General features: G+C 60.2%; 1 protein-coding gene across 1 annotated transcript in view; it reads left to right on the plus strand.

Annotated features, from left to right (window-relative positions):
- The window catches only part of TESC (tescalcin), a 51,862-nt gene extending 37,544 nt beyond the window's left edge, over window positions 1-14,318 (plus strand). The window contains exons 3-8 of the mRNA XM_030292471.1: window positions 1,988-2,068; window positions 6,319-6,458; window positions 8,077-8,138; window positions 8,241-8,348; window positions 12,080-12,127; window positions 14,047-14,318. Of these exons, the coding sequence (XP_030148331.1) occupies window positions 1,988-2,068; window positions 6,319-6,458; window positions 8,077-8,138; window positions 8,241-8,348; window positions 12,080-12,127; window positions 14,047-14,124 (517 nt within the window). The 3' untranslated portion in view covers window positions 14,125-14,318. The remainder of the gene's footprint in view (window positions 1-1,987; window positions 2,069-6,318; window positions 6,459-8,076; window positions 8,139-8,240; window positions 8,349-12,079; window positions 12,128-14,046) is intronic.
- Window positions 14,319-17,805: the final 3,487 nt, after the last annotated feature.

The raw sequence follows: 17,805 nt of genomic DNA on the forward strand, positions 1-17,805 counted from the left end.
GAGCTGTCAGCACCGAGCCGGGTGCGGGGCTCGAACTCACAAACCGTGAGATCCCAGCCTGAGCCAAAATCAAGAGCCGGATGTTCAACTGCTTGCACCAGCCAAGCATCCCGTGCCTGGCTTCCTTCACTTAGTGCCATGTCTTCAAGGTTGGTCTACATCGTAGCATGTATCTGTACCACATTCCTTGTCATGGCCAAATAGTATTCCATCCCCCAGGCGACTGTCCTGAGTGCACCCCTTCTTTGGACCTGGGATCTTAGGAATCTAAAACGCGGGCATCCACTGACACTGGCTCCTGAGTCTGGCCCGGTGCCCCACCAGCCAGCCCGGCCAGGAGCATCAGGAAAAAGACAGAAAGGAGCGTGGGGGTCGGGGTGGGCTCACGGGGGCAGGGGATTCTGAACGCCAGGACCAGGTCTCCGTTTCCCTCTGGGCCTCAGTCTCCCCATCTGTAGGGTGGGGGCGGGACAGGGGTCAGCCATGTGCTTCGGGAAGCTTCCAACTCAAACCGTGCTTAATTCTCCAGGTATGTGGCACTTCCTCCTTCCCAGCATGGCTTTGTTCTAGTTTTGAGTTCCAGATCTGATGAATGTCCCACCCCTGGACATTCTCATTTTAAGTAGCTGCTGTTTCCTCTTCCCTGGCCTGGGGTGCCTCCTTGCTCCCCGGGGTTACCAGCCTGTGCCTTGGGTCCCTTTCAAGGCTACTACTCCTTGAAGTCCATGGAACAGAAGAAAGAGGTGAGTAGGAAGCAGGTTCTGAGAACAGAGGATGGCCTTATGTGGGAAGGTTGGACTGTGGACCCGCAGCCTGTATGACCCAGTGACAGGGTAGCTGGGTTTGAAATTCACCCTCTCCCACCCCAAGCCAGCATCGTTTTTGTTTGTTTGTTTGTTTCTTGTTCTAAGCATCTTTACCGAAATACAGGTCACATACCGTACGTCTTGCCCGTTAAAATGTATAATTCCAGGGGTGCCTGGCTGCCTCAGTGCGTAGAGCAGGCGACTCTTGATCTCGGGGTTGTGAGTTCAAGCCCCACGTTGGGTATCGATCACTTAAAAATAAAATCTTAAAAAAGTGTATATAATTCCGTGGCTTTTAGAATCCTTGAAGGTGTGTGTCCAGCCCCACAGTCAATTTCAGAACATTTTGATCATCCTCTAAAGAAACCTTGTACCTTTGCCGTCACTTTCCATCATTCTCCCAGCCCCCGGCAACCACCGGTCTACTTCCTGTCTCTACGGATTTACCCGTTCTAGATGTTTCGTGTAGATGGAATCACACTGTGTAGTCTTTGGCGTCTGGCTGCTTTTACTCAGCACATCTAGTGTTTTCAAGGCTCCTCTGTGTTGCAGCGCGGATCCCTACGTCTCTCCTTTTTATGGCTGGAGAATCGACCGCAATTTATCGACTCATCGGTTCACAGACACTTGGGAGATTCCCACTTTGTGGCTCTTATGAGTAAGGCTGCTGTACCACGCACGTACAAGTCTTTACGTGGATGCGTGTTTTCATTGCCCTTGGCCGTATATCTAGGAGTGGAATTGCTGGGGCATGCAGTAACTCTCCATGCCACCCACTGAGGACTCGTCAGACTATCTTCTGGTGTCCAAGCCACCATTCTGCTGCCCCAATTCCAGAATGGCCCAACCAGGGTCTCCTTACCTGGGGGTCTGTGATGGGCCTCCGGTGGTCTCTGAGTCCTTGGGGTGGGGTGCACATCTTGTGTCTCTGTGTCTTTCTGAGGGTGAACGTCGAGGACACGTAACATCTTTGAGCCTCCGAATCCTCCCAGCTCCTGCCAGTCAAAGGTTAGAGTGGGGGCAGATCAATGCAGCACATTCCAGTCTCATCTCTGGACTCTTCTTGTGGGATTGGCTCAGGATTAAAAATACAGCCCGATAAGTGGTGGACCTGCCATCTGACATTTGATTTTTCCCCCCCCCTCTTTCTTTTCCTGGTGCTTCTCCTTCCTGGAACTCAGCAAAGAGAACTTCAACAATGTTCCTGACCTGGAGCTCAACCCGATCCGCTCCAAAATCGTCCGTGCCTTCTTCGACAACAGGTGGGCCCTTGTCCCTGAACCGGCCCAATGGCAGATGACTTTGGCCTTGAGGGAGTGTTTTCCCTTTGTACCTTCTTATGGTGTTGTGTGCTGTGAATGTCTCCTTAAGCCATTGAGCAGAGGAGGGGGTTGCTTTGAGTAGGAGTTATGAGCACAGCTTGGGGTCAGACAACTCTGGCTCGTTGACTTTGGGCAGCTCACTCAGTCCCTCTAGGCCTGCGTATTAGTTAGCTATGACTGCGTAACAAATTATCCCAGTACTTAGCAGTTTAAAACAAATACCACCTCGCTGTTTCTGTACATGAGGGACCCACGGGCAAACTGTCTGAGTTCTCGGGTTCAAAGGCACTGGGGCTCCAGCAATCTGAAGGCTCGACGGGGGGCGGCTCTGTTTCCAAGCTCCCACGTGTGGCTGCCGGCAGGCCCCGCTTCGGGGACCTCCCATCAGTTTTTCTGTGTCCTCTTCATGAGAAGTGAGTCACCAGGGCCTCCCACACGAGGAGAGGGGACCACACGGGGCTGAGTGCCAGGAGGTGGGGATCATTGAGGGTGATTTCAGAGGCTACCTCAGTTTCCTTACCTGTAAGATGGATGTAACGATAGCATCTGCCTCGCAGGATTGCTGACATGTACCAGGTTGGCTATCATTCTGCTCATTGCCCTGACTTACAGGGAAACTGAGGCAGAGGGAGGCGGTGCACCTGGGCCAGTGTCCCGGAGCTGAGGCTCCAAGCAGAGCTCGTGTCCTCAACTGTCCAGCGTTGTCGGAGTTGCGAGACCCTCGTGACTGGATGGAGGCTCGCTCTGTCTGAGGCTCTAGCAAGATTCGGGTCGGGTATGCCCTCTCCAGGCTGCCAGGGCCTGTGGGCAAACACACCGGGACCATATGCCTGGCAGCCAGTGTCTGCAGAGATGGCCGAGAAACCGGGAGAACCGGCAGAAAGAGGGAGGAAGGGAACAGCCATGCTGTGGCCAGAAGATAGGCAGTGACTTCCGGACAGGTTTCAGGTTTGTGAGCCTGAGCCACTCAGCTCTGGTTCCGCCAGCTGTGCCTCCCTCTCTGGGCCTTCCCTGTTCATGGGGTAGGGGTAGGAGTCCTCAGCTGCCCTGGAGGATGCAGGGCAAGGCCTGAGACAGTGACCAAGAGTTAATGAGGCAAAGCAGAGAGAGGAGGTGTTCTGGGAGGACAGAACTGCATGTACAAAGGCCCTGCGGCACAAAGTACAGCGAGTGTGTGTGGCAGAAAGGAGGTCTGGCCGGAGCACAGGCCACGCAAGAGGAGAGGGGTGCGGAGGGCAGAGCTGCATCGTGCGGCCTCTCGACCAGTAAGAGGGGTCTTGACCTCAACCTGAGAGCAGCGGCGGGGGCGGGGGGGGGGGGGGCTGATGGGTTTAAGGTGGGGTGTGGAGCGTGGAGCGCACACTCTGGCCGCCGGCGCGTTGTAGGGGCCCCGGGGCCCGGGAGGGGGCGTCCTGCGGTCCCCCAGGCTGGAGGCAGGGCTGCTGAGGGGAGCCGGAGAGCCGCGGGCAGCTTTGCGCCACCGGGGAGGGGATGCCAGAGGTCGGAGCGAGAGTCCGGTCTGGGGTTGGAGGTGACAAGCCGGCGCTGAAGGAACCTTCACGCCAGATTGTCCCGTCGCCGGGGGGGGACGGCGCACGGTCCGTGGTGGAGGTGGGGCTGGAATTCAGAGCCCCCACCTCCTTGTAACCCTGGTTCTGCGTGAAGGGTCTCGGAGGGAGGCCTCGGTGGGCAGTGAGGCTGACAGGTGGCGGGAGGGGGTGCCGGGGGAGTTGATATGGGTCGGGGGGTCTAGGGCTGGGGTCTAGGGTTGAAAGGTGTCACAGGAAGACGGCAGAGGGTGACCAGAGCCTAGTGGTGCCTGGCACGACAAGGGGGGGGTGGTGAGGATGTGTGCGCGTTGTCCGCGTGCCTGCCGCGTGTGGGTCTGTAAGGGGACGCTTGTTTCCAAAAGGCTCCGTGCGGACCTGGCCACCTGGGTAGCTGGCCGGGCACCAGGGACCCAGCCTTCCGTGGGGTGGAGCTGGAGGGGCCCGTGTCTCCCGTAGCACGAGGTCCACTGGGGTGGGGAGAGGGTGGTGGCCCCGGAGGGACCAGCAAAGCCGGCTCCCCGGGGCCTGCGGGAGCCAGCCGGGGCCGGGAAGGCACAGGCTGGTCCTTCGTTTCTCCCCACTGCCCTAGCAGGGAGCGTATTCGGACGAGAGAGAGAGGGCACTCCTGGCGTGGGCGAGAATGTTTGGGGGCCTTAAATCTGACCCGAGGTCGCAGCTTGGCTTTCACCCGTCACCCGTGGGAGCTGGGAGCGGTCTCAGGAGCTGGTTTTTCAGCTCTCGGGTGGCATTCAGGTGTCGGCTGAGGGGACGGGGCATGGGAGCGGGGCGGAGCTGAGGCCTCTGTCCGGCTCGGGGACTGGACTTCGGGGCGGTCAGTGAGAGGCAGGAGGGACAAGCCCCCCCCTTCCTCGGAGGGTCCGGAGTTAGGACGGCTGGCGGAGGGCTGGTGCAGACGCGGTGCTGCCACAGGAGGAAGGAAGTGATGTCAGGCGGTCGGGGGATATTGAGTGTCCAGAAGATAGACATCCGGACAAGCCTCTGGGGACCGGAGTGCGGCAGGAAGGGTTGTCCAGGGCTGGGGTGGCTGGTGAGACCGATACCTGCCTTCCGGGCCTGAGATAGCAGGTGGGGGAGCTGGGGTTACCCTGAGAACCGAGGCCTCTGGACGGCTTCGGGCAGGGGAGCACTGGGGTCTGATCTGTGTTTTGCAAAAGCCCATGTGGCTGCTCCTGGGGCACAGCGGGGGAGGGTCCTGCTGGGAATGGCGGGGCTGGGTGGCCATGGCAGGTAGGCGAGTGGGCAGGCAGCCTGGGAGTCTCTGAAGAGGGGACGACTGAGGAAGGGCTCCCGCAGCCTGTCCCCAGAACAGCCTGGACGCTGCAGCTAAGAGCCTGTATATCCCGTAGTTCTTCACTCCTCGTCCTAGAAGTTCCGAGGGGCGTGGTGAAGAAGGACTTTGGAGCGGGGGGGCCAGAGACAGAATTTTCTTCGCGCGAAATACCACGGTCAGCCTTGCCTCCCAAGACCCTTCAGGAACAGGACTGTGGACGGAGAAGCCGGTCTGGAGGGCGGTGTGAGCAGGGTCCTTCCCCACCTCGAAGGGTTCCATCATACGGGATCCTCGGGAAGTTAAGGGTGAAAAATAGTGTCTGAACTGGGCATCTTCGCAGAAGAGAAGGGAAACTGCCCATCTGCTGAGCGCCTGCTGTATGCCTGGCACCGGGCCAGCCACGAGGCTGACCCAGCTTGAGCCTCACCTGGAACACGAACCCTTCTTGCCCCTTCTGAAAAGCAGGTCAGCGGCGACCACCTGGAGCCCGCCTTGACTTGCTAAAAAAAAACCCTGAAATTAAGAGTAGACTTTTCACTTTGGTAGTAAAGCGATTACTCAGCCAAGCTGACCACTGTGCTAGAGTTTGAGGCAGCTGATAGACAGCAGGAGTCGGCAAACTTTTTCTGCAAAAGGCCACAGAGTAAATATTTTAGGCTTCGTGGGCCATGCGGTGTCTGTCAGGGCTGCTCAGCTCTGCCTTGGTAGCAGGAAAGCAGCCACAGACAGCAAATGAATGGGCGTGGCTGTGTGCCAATAAAACTTTATTTATAGACGTTGACTTGCAAATTTTATGTGATTTTTACCAAAGTTTGTCATGAAGTGCTGCTACCGTTTCGGGTTTTTTCTCCCCGAAAACCTGTTTGCAACCATGCGAAAACATAAAAGCCCTTCTCTCGGTTCACGGACCGTACAAAAATCGGCAGCAGGCAGGGTTTGGCCCGCGGGCCGCGGTTACCCGCCCTGGATCTGAAGGAAAGGGTCAGTTTGGTGAGTTACTGAGTTGCTCGGTGCCTTGGTTTCCCCACCCTTGAGGGCCCCGCCCTGCGCACTGTAGCACACCCAGGCAGCTCTCCACCCCGGCCTTCACCAACAGCAGTGCAACTGTGTGTCTCCCCCTGCCCCCCTCATGCTGAGCTCGGGGAGGGCAGCACCTCCTCCCCCCCCTCACCCACCCCCAGCTGCCCCGCACCCCATAAGCAGGTTGCTGGGAAACAGAACCCAAGGCTAGGACGGCCCCCGTGGGCGAGGCGTGTGCCCAGAAGGGCCGAGTTCTCTGAAGCATCGGTGCTCAAAGGGTAAGATCCGGCGTTTAATCCGTCGCTGACTTCCCGTCTCTGCTCCCACAGGAACCTGCGCAAGGGATCCAGTGGCCTGGCTGACGAGATCAACTTTGAGGACTTCCTGACCATCATGTCCTACTTCCGGCCCATCGACACCACCATGGACGAGGAGCAGGTGCAGCTGTGCCGGAAGGAGAAGCTGAGATGTGCGTGAGCACGGGGGCCGCGCCCCTGCGGCAGGCGGTGGGCGAGCATGGAGGGGTGGGTGGGGGGACGCCGGTCCCAGGTTACGGCACCCAGGAAGGCCCCCACTGGTGTTTCTCCTCCCAGGCTGCGCCCTGGTGGCCTCCTCGTGGACACCCCCCAGCAGCTGGTGTTTTGGGGGAATGGCGGGGGGTGGAGTGGGTGACGGGAACAGAGCAAGGACCTGGGCTCCAGTCGGGCCCCTTCCACTAGGCAGACGTGTGGCCTTGAACCAGGACACAGGTGCTGATGGTGAACACAGCCCGTTGTGAGGCTCAGTGAGGTCACGTAGGCAGAGACCCTGGCTTCCCTCGTCCTCGAGGCGCCTCAAATGCCAAGTTCATGGGACGAGCCTCTGGCTGATATGTCCTGGAGGAACCCCCCGGGCCTCCGGGCTCTGGAGCGGGGTTGGCTGTGATCCGGGCTGGCCAAGCAGCACAGGGTCCCAGGGTCCCATGCGTCACATGTCCGTCCCCCGTGTGGACTTTCCCACGACTCCTGACATCCCGCCCCCACCCCACCCGAGGCTCAGCCTCATCGGCAGGAACATGTAAACACGGGGACTGGGCTGTATTTAGCTCTGGAATGCAGACGGGAGGGCTGCCGGGAACTTTCCCGGGCTGGGTGGCCCGAGGCCTTCCGACGGCATCCTGGACCGGGGGCAGCCTGGTGGCGGCCCAGCTGCCCACCTGCTCCAACGGCCAGGTCAGAGGTCGTGGGGGCCCCTGGTTTCCCCTCCCTTCATGGGGCAGCCGTGGGCAAACACGTTAACTTGTCTGAGCTTCGACGGTGCAGTGTGTGAAACGGGCTCAGGGCAGCCTTGCCTCACGGGGTCACGTGTGGATAAGAAGAAATGACGCTTGCCACACGCTGCGTGGCTCAGGGCGTCTGATCCATGCGGGGTCAGGGCCGGGGACTTTGTGAGTTTGAGGGTGAGCCGCTGGGGCAGGGGTTGCCCCCCTTCGGCTCCTGGACTCTTTGGGCTGCCGGATGCTGCGTGATGCCGGTAAAGGAACAAAGGACTGTCACCAAGTGGGATAACCAGAGGAGAGGAGGTGCTGGTGTCCTTTGGGCCCACCAGGGACCGGCTCAGACCAGCCAGGGGTCTGGAACATGGGCAGCGGGGTCCACGACCTGCCGATGGTAGCTGCCTTCTTGGGTCTTGGGGGAAGTGACATTTTGGGATCATGTTGATTTGTCTTCACTTCGACGAGAGTGTCGCATCTGCGCTGACAGTGTGCCGGGACCGCTGGTCCCTAACCCCCCAGCTCGGTGGCTCACTGAGCCCTCGGGACGCCTCGAAGTGGACACTGTTGTTGTTGCCCTCGTTTTATAGGTGGGAGAGCCGAGGCTCAGAAGTTAGGTCACTTGCCCAAGGTCACCCGCCAGGAAGTAGGCGGTCTGGACCCATGGCCTTTGCCCTTGACCCCTACGGTTGCCGTTTAGGGTTCATTATGGGTGTCTTTTGCTCATTTGGAGGTAGCTTTCTGAGCAGGAAGGTTGGGGGAGCAGGAGGACCCGGGGCTCCCCTCCTGGCTTGTCTGACCAAGCCCTTCTCTCTCCCCCCGCCGCCACCCCCAGTTCTGTTCCACATGTATGACTCGGACAGCGACGGCCGCATCACCCTGGAGGAATATCGAAATGTAAAGTATGCTCCTCTGCCCACGGGCCAGGGCTCCTGGCACCTCCCCACCCCGTGGCCTGGACGGAGGCCCAAGGTCACCCTGTGTCTACTCGCCCGGCAGGTGGTAGAGGAGCTGTTGTCGGGAAACCCGCACATCGAGAAGGAGTCAGCCCGCTCCATCGCCGACGGGGCCATGATGGAGGCGGCCAGCGTGTGCGTGGGGCAGATGGTGAGCCAGGTCCCCGAGGGGGGCGGTGGGGGAGCCAGGTCCCCAGAATCTCCGGTCCCCTCCCCTGCCCCTTGGCTAACTCCCACACCTTGCCCTGCTTGTGGTCCGTGTTTCTGGAAGGCCTGGTGGTGCCTGTGCGACTTGCTGCTCTTACCCCACTGCTTTTCCGCCCCGGGGAGACCCCTGGAGTGGAGACCCCGCCAGGCAGCCCCCGCAGTGTGTAGCCTCCCCCGCCCCCCCCCCCCCGAGCCCTGCTGTCAGCGTGGCACACGCAGTTGACGACGAGTGGCTGGGGGGGCATTTCTGGTCTGGAGAAGGGGTCAGCAGGGCCACCTAGTCTGGGGACCCGTGTGGAGCCAGGAGTGGGGGGCACGTGTAAACGGGACAGAGGAGGGGGGTGCCGGCCTCGGGGCTGGCGACTGTGGAGGGGGAGCCCCTGGCCGGCCCCAGAAGTGATGCGGGGGCCAGAGGCAGGTAGCTGTGGAGGGGGACGTGTGGCTGCCGGGGGCCTGGGGCAGGGCTGAGGGGGGAGGACAGGCAGGCGGGAGCATTGGAGCCTCCACACACGTGCTCGTTGGGGCTGCGCTGGTAGGAAGCAACTGGGTCATTTCTCAGAGCGCCACGTGGGACAGCCGTCCATGGTGGGGACCGTCCTGTGTGTCGTAGGGTGTTTAGCCGCGTCCCTGGCCTTCACCCACTAGACGTCAGTCACCCCCTCCTAGTCGTGACAACCAAGGGTATCCCCAGACGTGGCCAGATGTCCCTGGCAGGAGGCCGGGATGGTTCCCAGTGAAGAGCCGTCAACTGGAGGGGCTCAGAAACAGACGGTGAGCTGAGCTGAGCGGTCGCCGCACCGGGCCTGGCGAGCGGTGGCTGTCGGGCATGTGGGGCACCCGCAGGTAGGCTCCTCTCCCTGAGCGTGACCGCACGGCATGTGCAGACGTGTGTTGTTTCATAGGTTTTTAGTCCCATTTTACTGGTGGGGAAACTGAGGCCCGAGGACATAAGGAACTTTCTGGAATTGGGGGCAGTGATCTTTACTGTGCCCGCTGGACACACTCATAGGACCGGGTCTAGCCTGGCTAGCCCGGCACAGTGGCTTTGAGCCCCGGGGGACCCTGAGGACAGGACGGGCACCCGACCGTCTCGATGACTGCGTTCCCTGAGGGTTTCGGTGGGTCCCACCGAACCGTCAACCTCCTCACACCTTGTGCTTAAAGCGGCTGTGGCTCTCGATGCCTTTACGGCGTTGGGTTCAGCACGGCCCGAGTGGAGGGGTGTGTTCCTGCCGGAACCTGCTGTCTGTGCCCCCGGCCTGCCATCGAGGGTCCTGGCACGCCCGGGGCCTGCTCCCAGAGGCAGGGGCTGTGGTCATTTTATTGGCCTGCATTTTATCTGTCTGCTTCTGGGGCCCAGGGGGAGGCGTCTGGCTTTGGTGAAACCACCCCCCACTCAGCAGATTAACTGCGGCAGAAAGGGCCGGCGACCTCCGTGGAGAGTGCAGGGATCCCCCTGCTGTGCCGGCGAGCCAAATTCCCATTTGACTTAATTACACTCTCCTCCTCCAAATTGCTCCCCGTCTCGCTCCGGTGGCAACCGGTGACAGTTTCCTTAATTTGCTGCAGTGAAACTGTTGGCAGCTGGCAGCTGCTCATCTGCATAAAAGGCACACGACCTCCGAAGCGGGGCTATTTGAGACCCGTGGCTGCCTCCCGGGTGTGTGTCCCGAGCCCCTCTCTCTACTTACGGGTCCTCCGTGTGCTCTGAAAATGTTTTCTCGTGTCAGCGTCAGCCGGATAAACGTGAGCTATGCACACGCACGCACGGGGCGAGGGCCGGCCGCGCGGTTCAATACCATCCGGCCTCCAGGGACGCCGAGCGTTCCAGCCTGTGCAGCCCACCGAAGCCAGCCGATCCATCGCCCCGCGTTAATGGACTTCCAGAGCCAGTTATTGATCGGAGCAGTGCTTTCTTCCCAGAGTGCTTTCTCTGGACGGTCTTGTGGCTTGAGGGTGGGGCTGCTTGGCTGGGGTCTCAGCTTGGGTTTCCCCCCCTCCCCGCCCCCGCCCAGGATACAGAGCCTGGTCTATAATTAGCTCCCCTCGGCTGCCCCAGGGGACCTGGGGGTTGCCTTCAGAGAGAGGGCACCCACCTCTCCCTGCGCCCCTGGGCGGGAGGAGCAGGGAGCCCCAGGGACCTGCCCGGGGATTGGAGAACTGGTCACATTTACAAAATTAAGACGTATATATAGATTTGTTTTCTGTGTTAAAAACAAGTGTAAAGAAACCCCAGAGGGTGAAGAATCCTATCAGACACTTGGAGTCAGCCGTGCTACTCCCAGCTGGACAGACAGGTGGCCTTGCCTCCTTATCTGGCCTTATCTGTAAAATGGGACTAAGAACAGAGCCCAAATAGCAGACACTGAGTGCCTGCTATTTAATACACATCAGAACAACTCCAGGGGCGCCTGGGGCGCTGAGTCGGTTAAGCATCCAACTTCGGCTCAGGTCATGATCTCGCGGTTCGTGAGTTCGAGCCCCGCGTCGGGCTCTGTGCTGACAGCTCGGGGCCTGGAACCTGCGTCTGATTCTGTGTCTCCCTCTCTCTCTGCCTCCCTCCTCCCCCGCCCGCCACCACTCACGCTCTTTCTCTCTCTCTAAAATAAATAGAACATTAAAAAGGTTAAAAAAAAATTGCAGGGAGGTATAGGAAGAGAGGTGAATTCTCCGTGCCCTTCTCCCCCTCAACCACTCCTCCCTAGAGGGAAGCATCCTTGCTGGAGTTTATTTTCCAACACACACCGACGTACACGTGTGTCTTTTATTTTTGACGTGCACACAATGGAACTGACCTGACTCCTTTGCCTCTGCTGACCCCACACGTCCCCAGGGCAGATGGCGACAGTCTGGTTAGCGATACAGGAAGAAATTGGAATGCGTGCACGGATCTGCAGACCTCTTTCTGCGTGTTTGTTTTTTTCCACTATGTATCTTGGAGCCTTTTCCCTATCTGCATGTAGGGATCGACCCCTTCTTAATGGATGCTTGGTAATCAATAGCATGGAGGACCACGATTTATTTAGCCGGTCTTCTGTTGACGGACACGGGACGGCAGCCGGGCTTTCGGTCACAAAGAGTGCTGCAGGCAGGGGTGAGGTCTGGGGAGACTTAGTGTGCCAGAGCCCGAGATAGTCGTACGAGGGACAGGAGCCCCACCTCTGGTCTCATGAGGTCATGTGTGCCCAGAGCAGGAAGGACACAGGTGGAGACTGGCACTGGCCATGACTAGGTGGGTGAGAGGCCCGGCGGGCAGGCATTATCATGGTGACTCACTGGGCGAGAGGGGTGGGCCGCACGGGCCGGCCCTTTACCCCCCTTGCCCCAGTGGTCTGTGAGCTCAGAGGGTCAGTGCGGGCATGGTGACGCAGGACCGGGAAATGGCAGCAGGGTGGCTGGGGGGAAGGGGAGCCCGTGCCTCTGTGCCCACCGCCTTCCTTTCCACCCTCACCCACCAGGTTCTCCCTGGGGGCCTTGGATGGGGCCCTGGTCAGCCCGCACCCTCCCTTCCAGTCTGAGTTGGAATTCAGAGGGACTGGCTTCCGGCTGGAAGCAGCAGGTCCGGAGGGACCCCTGCTTCTCGTGACTGAATGGGCCCGACCATCTGCGTCCCGGGGTGGGGGGATGGGGGTCTCCCGGGGGAGGTCACTCACTCCGCGTGTGCTCTGTCCCCAGGAGCCTGACCAGGTGTACGAGGGGATCACCTTCGACGACTTCCTGAAGGTGGGTGTCTAGGAGCAGAGGTGGGGGCTGAGGGGGGTTCCTGCCCGCTGGGCAGGAGGAGACTGGCACCTCTGTGGAAAGGGGGCACGCACGGCTGTACTTATTTTTATCGGGAGGACAATAGTCACACGTGGTCGGAGCGACTGGAGCCATACAAAAGGGCCGCAACGATACCGTTTCTCCCCCACAAGTCCCCGGTCCCCATGTCAGAAGCGTCACTGCTGACAGTTGGAACCGGGTTCTGGAATGTTCTATGCCTGCGAGTCATATAGTGGAGTCAGCGGTGTGGGGTTTAGCCCCTCGCTTCTCCCGTGCCTTGGACATAGCTGCCCATTCTCCCAGCCCCCACGGGTGGACACCAGGCCCCTGCCGTCACAAACGTGCTCCGAGGTTGGGAACTGGGACCCCCTCACTGCTCGGACTGGCAGGTGCCCGGCGGAGGGAGATGAACCCGCCTGCCCTGTGCCTAGTGCCGAGTGCCCCGACAGCGGGCCACCAGGCTCATTCTGGGATTAGGACAGGAGGTCAGGGGAACGCGACCCAGAGGTCCCAGTCCAGTCTGCCGCGCCAGCCTCTGACCCGCCTGAGGGCGCTGATGGGCCCGGGCCTGGAGCCGGGCCGGGACTTGGGCGGTCACGGCCCCGCGGAGCCCGGGGGCAGCTCGATGGGCACTCCGCCCGGGCTGCGCTCCTAACCTGGCCAGTCAGCCGCCAGCTCTGCGGGAAGGGGGCTGGGCAGCCTCTTCCACCTCGCACCCGCCGGGGCTGGGCAGGGCAAAGAGCCTGTGAGACCCAGCTTCTTCCCCGGAAGGCTCCCCCTGCCCCCCACCCGAGGCCTCCAGGGTTCCCCAAGCCCGTCCCCACCCCGTGGGGGCCCTTCCTGACCGGCTGGCCCCTCCCCTCCCCTGCGCCTTGCCGGTGACCCTGTTCCCACCTGGCATTTAGCAGAAAGCACCCCGGGTGCCCCACTACCTTCCCCAGGAACCGGGTCTGTTTTCTCTGCCCCCTCCCGGCACCACACCAAGAACAGGTGCAGGATCCCAGGAAGCAGCTTGGGTGCCGGCAGGACTCTGACTGCAGCCTGGTGGCAGGCCCTGGAGATGCTGCAGGCGACAGCTTGAGTGTTAGAAGTTCTCACAAGCGGGGAGGCCGAGCCAGGTCTGGCCATTTCTCCGTCTGCGGCCCTCTTGCCCCCCCCCCGCCGAGTGGCCAGAGAGCTGGCAAGCGCAGTCCTGGGAGTGGGGGGGCTCGTAGCGTGGCAGTTCGGGTCAGATGTCCCCCGGGGCCGTGGCCAGGGTGGACTGTCACGGCAGAACCCGTGCCAGGTACGTGCCTGTGGACATCTTTGCCCTTCCCGGGCGTGAGCTTGTCTACGTAGAACCCAGGTGGCTTATCCCAGGGAGGCTATGAACACCAAACTGTCGTGACCTTTTAATTAGCGAGGATGGCTTAATGAAACGGTGCGACTAACGCACAGCGCTTAATAGTTTACAGAATGTTTCCACGGATGATCCCCTCTGAGCCCCCGACATCGCGTGACTTAACGTGGGCAGTGCAGGTGGTGGTCCCGGCGTGGTGCTGATGGAGAGGTTTACTGGGGTTAAGGAACTTGCATGAAAATCACAGAGCCTGAAGTGTGGTGGGTGGGACGGGAATGACTTGGAGCGAAGAGCTTGGATTCAGCACTTAATAACAACTTGCTGTGACAGCATCAGAAAGGATCCACGCGTCAGAGCCAAATTAACCCGCAGAAAGGCAGGTGGAAGGTTCTTTCCCTCGCTTGGCTCACAGCCTCGAAAGCGGCCCTCTGGTTGTCACCTGTCCTGGTGGAGGGGAGGGCGGGGACGCGGGCGGGGACGTGTGCCCGGTGGCGGTGGCGGCAGGGACGTGTGCTCAGTGCTGCTGCTCTGTCCGTTCCAGATCTGGCAGGGAATAGACATCGAGACCAAGATGCACGTCCGCTTCCTCAATATGGAAACCATCGCCCTTTGCCACTGACCTGCAGGCATCCCCGCCCCCCCGGAAGCCGCACCGGGGTCCGCAGCCGCCCTCGGGGCCCGAGGCCACCGGTGTCCTGCTGCAGCTCTTGTAAATAGCCCCCCTCTGCCGTCCTGTTTTCCCGAGGGTGTGGTATGTGGGACTACTCTGTTTTTATCTCTAATAAAAAAGAAGACGGTTGGTTTGTTAATGAACATGGCTCCTGTCTGTTCCCCACGTCCACTCGGTGGCCTGGCCACCTGGTGGCACGAGGCTGAACAGGACAGCTGATTTTCAAAGGCTGGTTTGGAAAAGGGGAGTTTTGGGTTTTTTCCCCCAGACCTTTCCTGGTGTATTTTGGGTGCAAGGTTTGCTCCTTTGCGTGAGTGCCGGGCGGTAATTAGTAAGACGAGGCAGCTCCTCGTGCCGTGGTGGCCGGGACGCAGGCGGTGTGGTTTCCTTGGTATTGTGACTGAGCATCTAGGCCAGAGGAGATCAGGGGGACCTGCGGTGATGTGCCCAAGCCCGCCGACGGTACCCGGGGCACTGGACTCCGGGCCTGGCTGCCGAGGTCGGGCTGGGTGCGTCCACACCCTCCCAGGCCGGCATGTGGCAGTCCCCAGTGGTGGCGGCAGCAGGGGAGGGGACTGTCCCCGGTGAGTGGCTCCCACAGCTCCAAGGTCACCTTCTGACTCAGGGGTGAGCTGCGCTAGGGGCGGGGAGATGAAGGTTGTCCATCCGGTTGGTGGCTATGGCCGGTGGGTCAGCAGAGGCCGGCATGGGCTGAACGCTCCCGGTTGGTGCTCGGTGGGGCCAGCACGGCCGTTGCTGTGATCGCTCATCGCTGGCGGCGTCCCGGGCCCCCTTGCTTGGCTCCTGCCGTCCACACTCACTGGGAGGTCCCTTTCCAGCCTTCCAAGAAAGTTCCGGGAACCGAGAACAGCCGTTATTGGCCTTCTCGCACTTCCGGAGCTTTGTTACTAAGCGTGTTTTAGCTAACACCTGTGCATGGGGGTTCAGAATTGAAAAGGCGCAGGAAGGCACAGCACACGGCCCTTCTCCCGTGCCGGCGGGCCCCGGCTTGCCCTTCCCCGAGGCAGTCAGGTCAGCCTTTTTCTTTGACATCTTTCCGGGGCTGTTCCTGCAGACGTAAGCAGGTACGTTGCCGAGGATGAGCTGAATGTCGGTATTTAAGTGAAAAGTTGAAACAGAGCAGTGAGGCAGGGTGGAGGGGGACTGTGTGGACGGAGCACCGTGTGCAGGGCAGGAGTCCCGAGGCTGGCACACCGTGGCGGTGGCGGTTTGGGAAGCGCGCGCATCCTTCTGGTGACGCTTAGGACCTTGGAGGTGAGAGCAGACGCCTCTTGGAGGTGAGGCAGTAAGGGCATAACTGGGCCGCCTGGGGCCCCGGACCCGGGGCCTGAGGGATGCTGGCCTGCGGTGCGAGCCGTGGCCTCCTCTCTCCCTCCCGGGCCCTGGTGGATGGCAGGGAGGCCACATGGCCCCGGCCGTGGGGAAGTAGAGAGCGGTCTGAAGTCACTTCCAGAGCTCGGCTGTTTAGACTAGCGCTTACTCAACAAGTGTTTTGACATTTCCTAAGCGGTAGGTCTGCGGGGAAGGCAGAGGCCTGGCTTCCTGCCCTCAGGGTACCAGCCACCTGGTGGGACCCTGAACTGTGTTTCCTGGAGCAGGAGTGGGACGTGAGCTGCCTCGTCTCACTGCTGCCCCTAGGGACCGTCTTGCTCACGTCCTTGGCTTTCCAGGCTGCCCTCGGAGACGGTCTCAAGTCCCTGGCATGGCCTGGTGTGCTGGAATCTGGCACTCTCCCGGAAGCATCTCGGCCCGGTGACCCCCTGCAGCCTCGCAGAGGCACGCACCCTCCCCTTCCCCGCCCCCCACGGTGCCTTTGAGCAGCGGGATGGCTGGCGTGGCCACCGTCGGCCTGGACTTTCTGGGGCTCCCCCAATTTGCTTCGATTTTGTGCTTCTCAACAAAGGCAGTTCGTTAATGTGAAGTGTTGTTAGAAACCGTTTCCCATCAGCCCCTGTGCCCTGAGTTTTAGTTTGGGAGAGGTGGCCACTGTGGGCACACATCAAACGTTTTCATCTGTTCGGACCGCTGAGGGCCAGCCTAACGTCTTTGAAGCTTTGGGCCCCGGCTTACCTAAACAGCTAATTAAAAGGAGATTTATTCACCATGAGCCCAGTCCATGCTGCTCAAAAGAAAGCTAATTTGTTCCCAGTCACTGAGGGTGTCACGAAATTGGCAGGGTTAAGGCTTATTTCCACCAGAGCGCGGCCTGCAGAGTTTACCTGGGGCTCCCACCGGCTCCCAGGGTGCCTGTTCGGTCATTTGGGGAGTGATCAGGGTTTCCTAGCAGTGGGTGCAAACCTGCTTCTAGAAAGGGCAGGTTAATTCCCCACAGTCTAGCAGAGGACGCAGGCGGGGCCTCCCATTCCCTCCTGTCACCCGCCGGACCGGCGAGGGTGCCCAGGAAGGGCTTTGTGGCTGCATCGCCCCTGAGCAAGTATGGCTACGTCCCTGGGTCCCTGGATCGGGCGCCTCGTCAGAAGCAAGTGGTGTGTTTGTTTGGAAATTGGTTCTAAAAGAGGCAAGTGGTCGAATCAACAGATATGCTTGTTCAACAGCCTGTCTTCTATCAAGAATTACACCAGTGACTAAAAGGAAGTAGGCAGAAATCAGTGCTAAGGCAAATATTTGGAGGAAGTGAGGTCGTGCTTTGAAGGCTGCAGGAGGTGGGTGGAGACCCAGCAGGGCGAGGGCCCCCTTCTGTTCTTCACCCATCTGCCCGCAGTCGGGTTGAAAGCCGGATCTAGTCCCATGCTGCCGTGTCACCAAGGGGAGAAGTTACCAGAACTCAGCTTTTGGATGTTCAGAGAATCCAGCAATTTGACACAAACGCAGGAGTCTGGTAGCTTCACAAAAGGGCCGCGTAATGGAAATCTAATAGGAGAAGCTCGGGGGAAACATCTGGCAGCCACGTTGACCGTGCATCACGGACCAGGGAATAGCCCAAGATCACAACCACTTCCAAATTTGGCCAAGCACCACCTTGCTGGACTTGCGCAAAACAACTCCATTACCTTCTTGTCCGAGGGACTGGAAAGTTCTTTCTGTGCTCTGCTCAGGGGAGGCAGGTCACACATGCACCCGAGCCTGCCCCCACCCGCCTGCTGAGGCTGAACCGCAGCACCGGGACCGGCAGTGACTTCCGTGGGCTGACAGAGTTAAAAATACAAGTTGCCTTGGCGAGGGTTTTTGCAAACACCTGCTTTGCAAGCTGTCCTCCCACACGGTGACCTTGGGAAGGCCTTGGAGAGGGGGGAGCCGGAGGAGCCGGGGTTTCTGTCAGCTCTGCCTTTGTCTCTGGGCCTTTCCGGAATCAGGAGGCAAGTGCCAGCGGGGTGTTCGGCGGTGGACGAACTTGGCCCGTGGTGGCTGCCGAGCCTTCTAATCCAACCAAGTCAGCAAGGGACCAGGCTCCACGTTCAGCCCCAGAGCCCCGAGCAGCAGTCAGGGTGAGGGATATGTTGAGCAGCGGCGTCGGTCCCCTCGGTCTTCGAGGGATAGGGACCGTCCTGCCAGTGGGCACGGGAAGGGAAGATGTGACAGGCTCAGCTCTTGAGGCTGCGGGGAGCTGGGGGCGTTCCCGCCCTTCCTAGGGAAGGAGCGGGCCCTGGC

The sequence above is a fragment of the Lynx canadensis genome, chromosome D3 (assembly GCF_007474595.2).
Source record: "Lynx canadensis isolate LIC74 chromosome D3, mLynCan4.pri.v2, whole genome shotgun sequence".
In the NCBI taxonomy this organism is placed as follows: Eukaryota; Metazoa; Chordata; class Mammalia; order Carnivora; family Felidae; genus Lynx; species Lynx canadensis.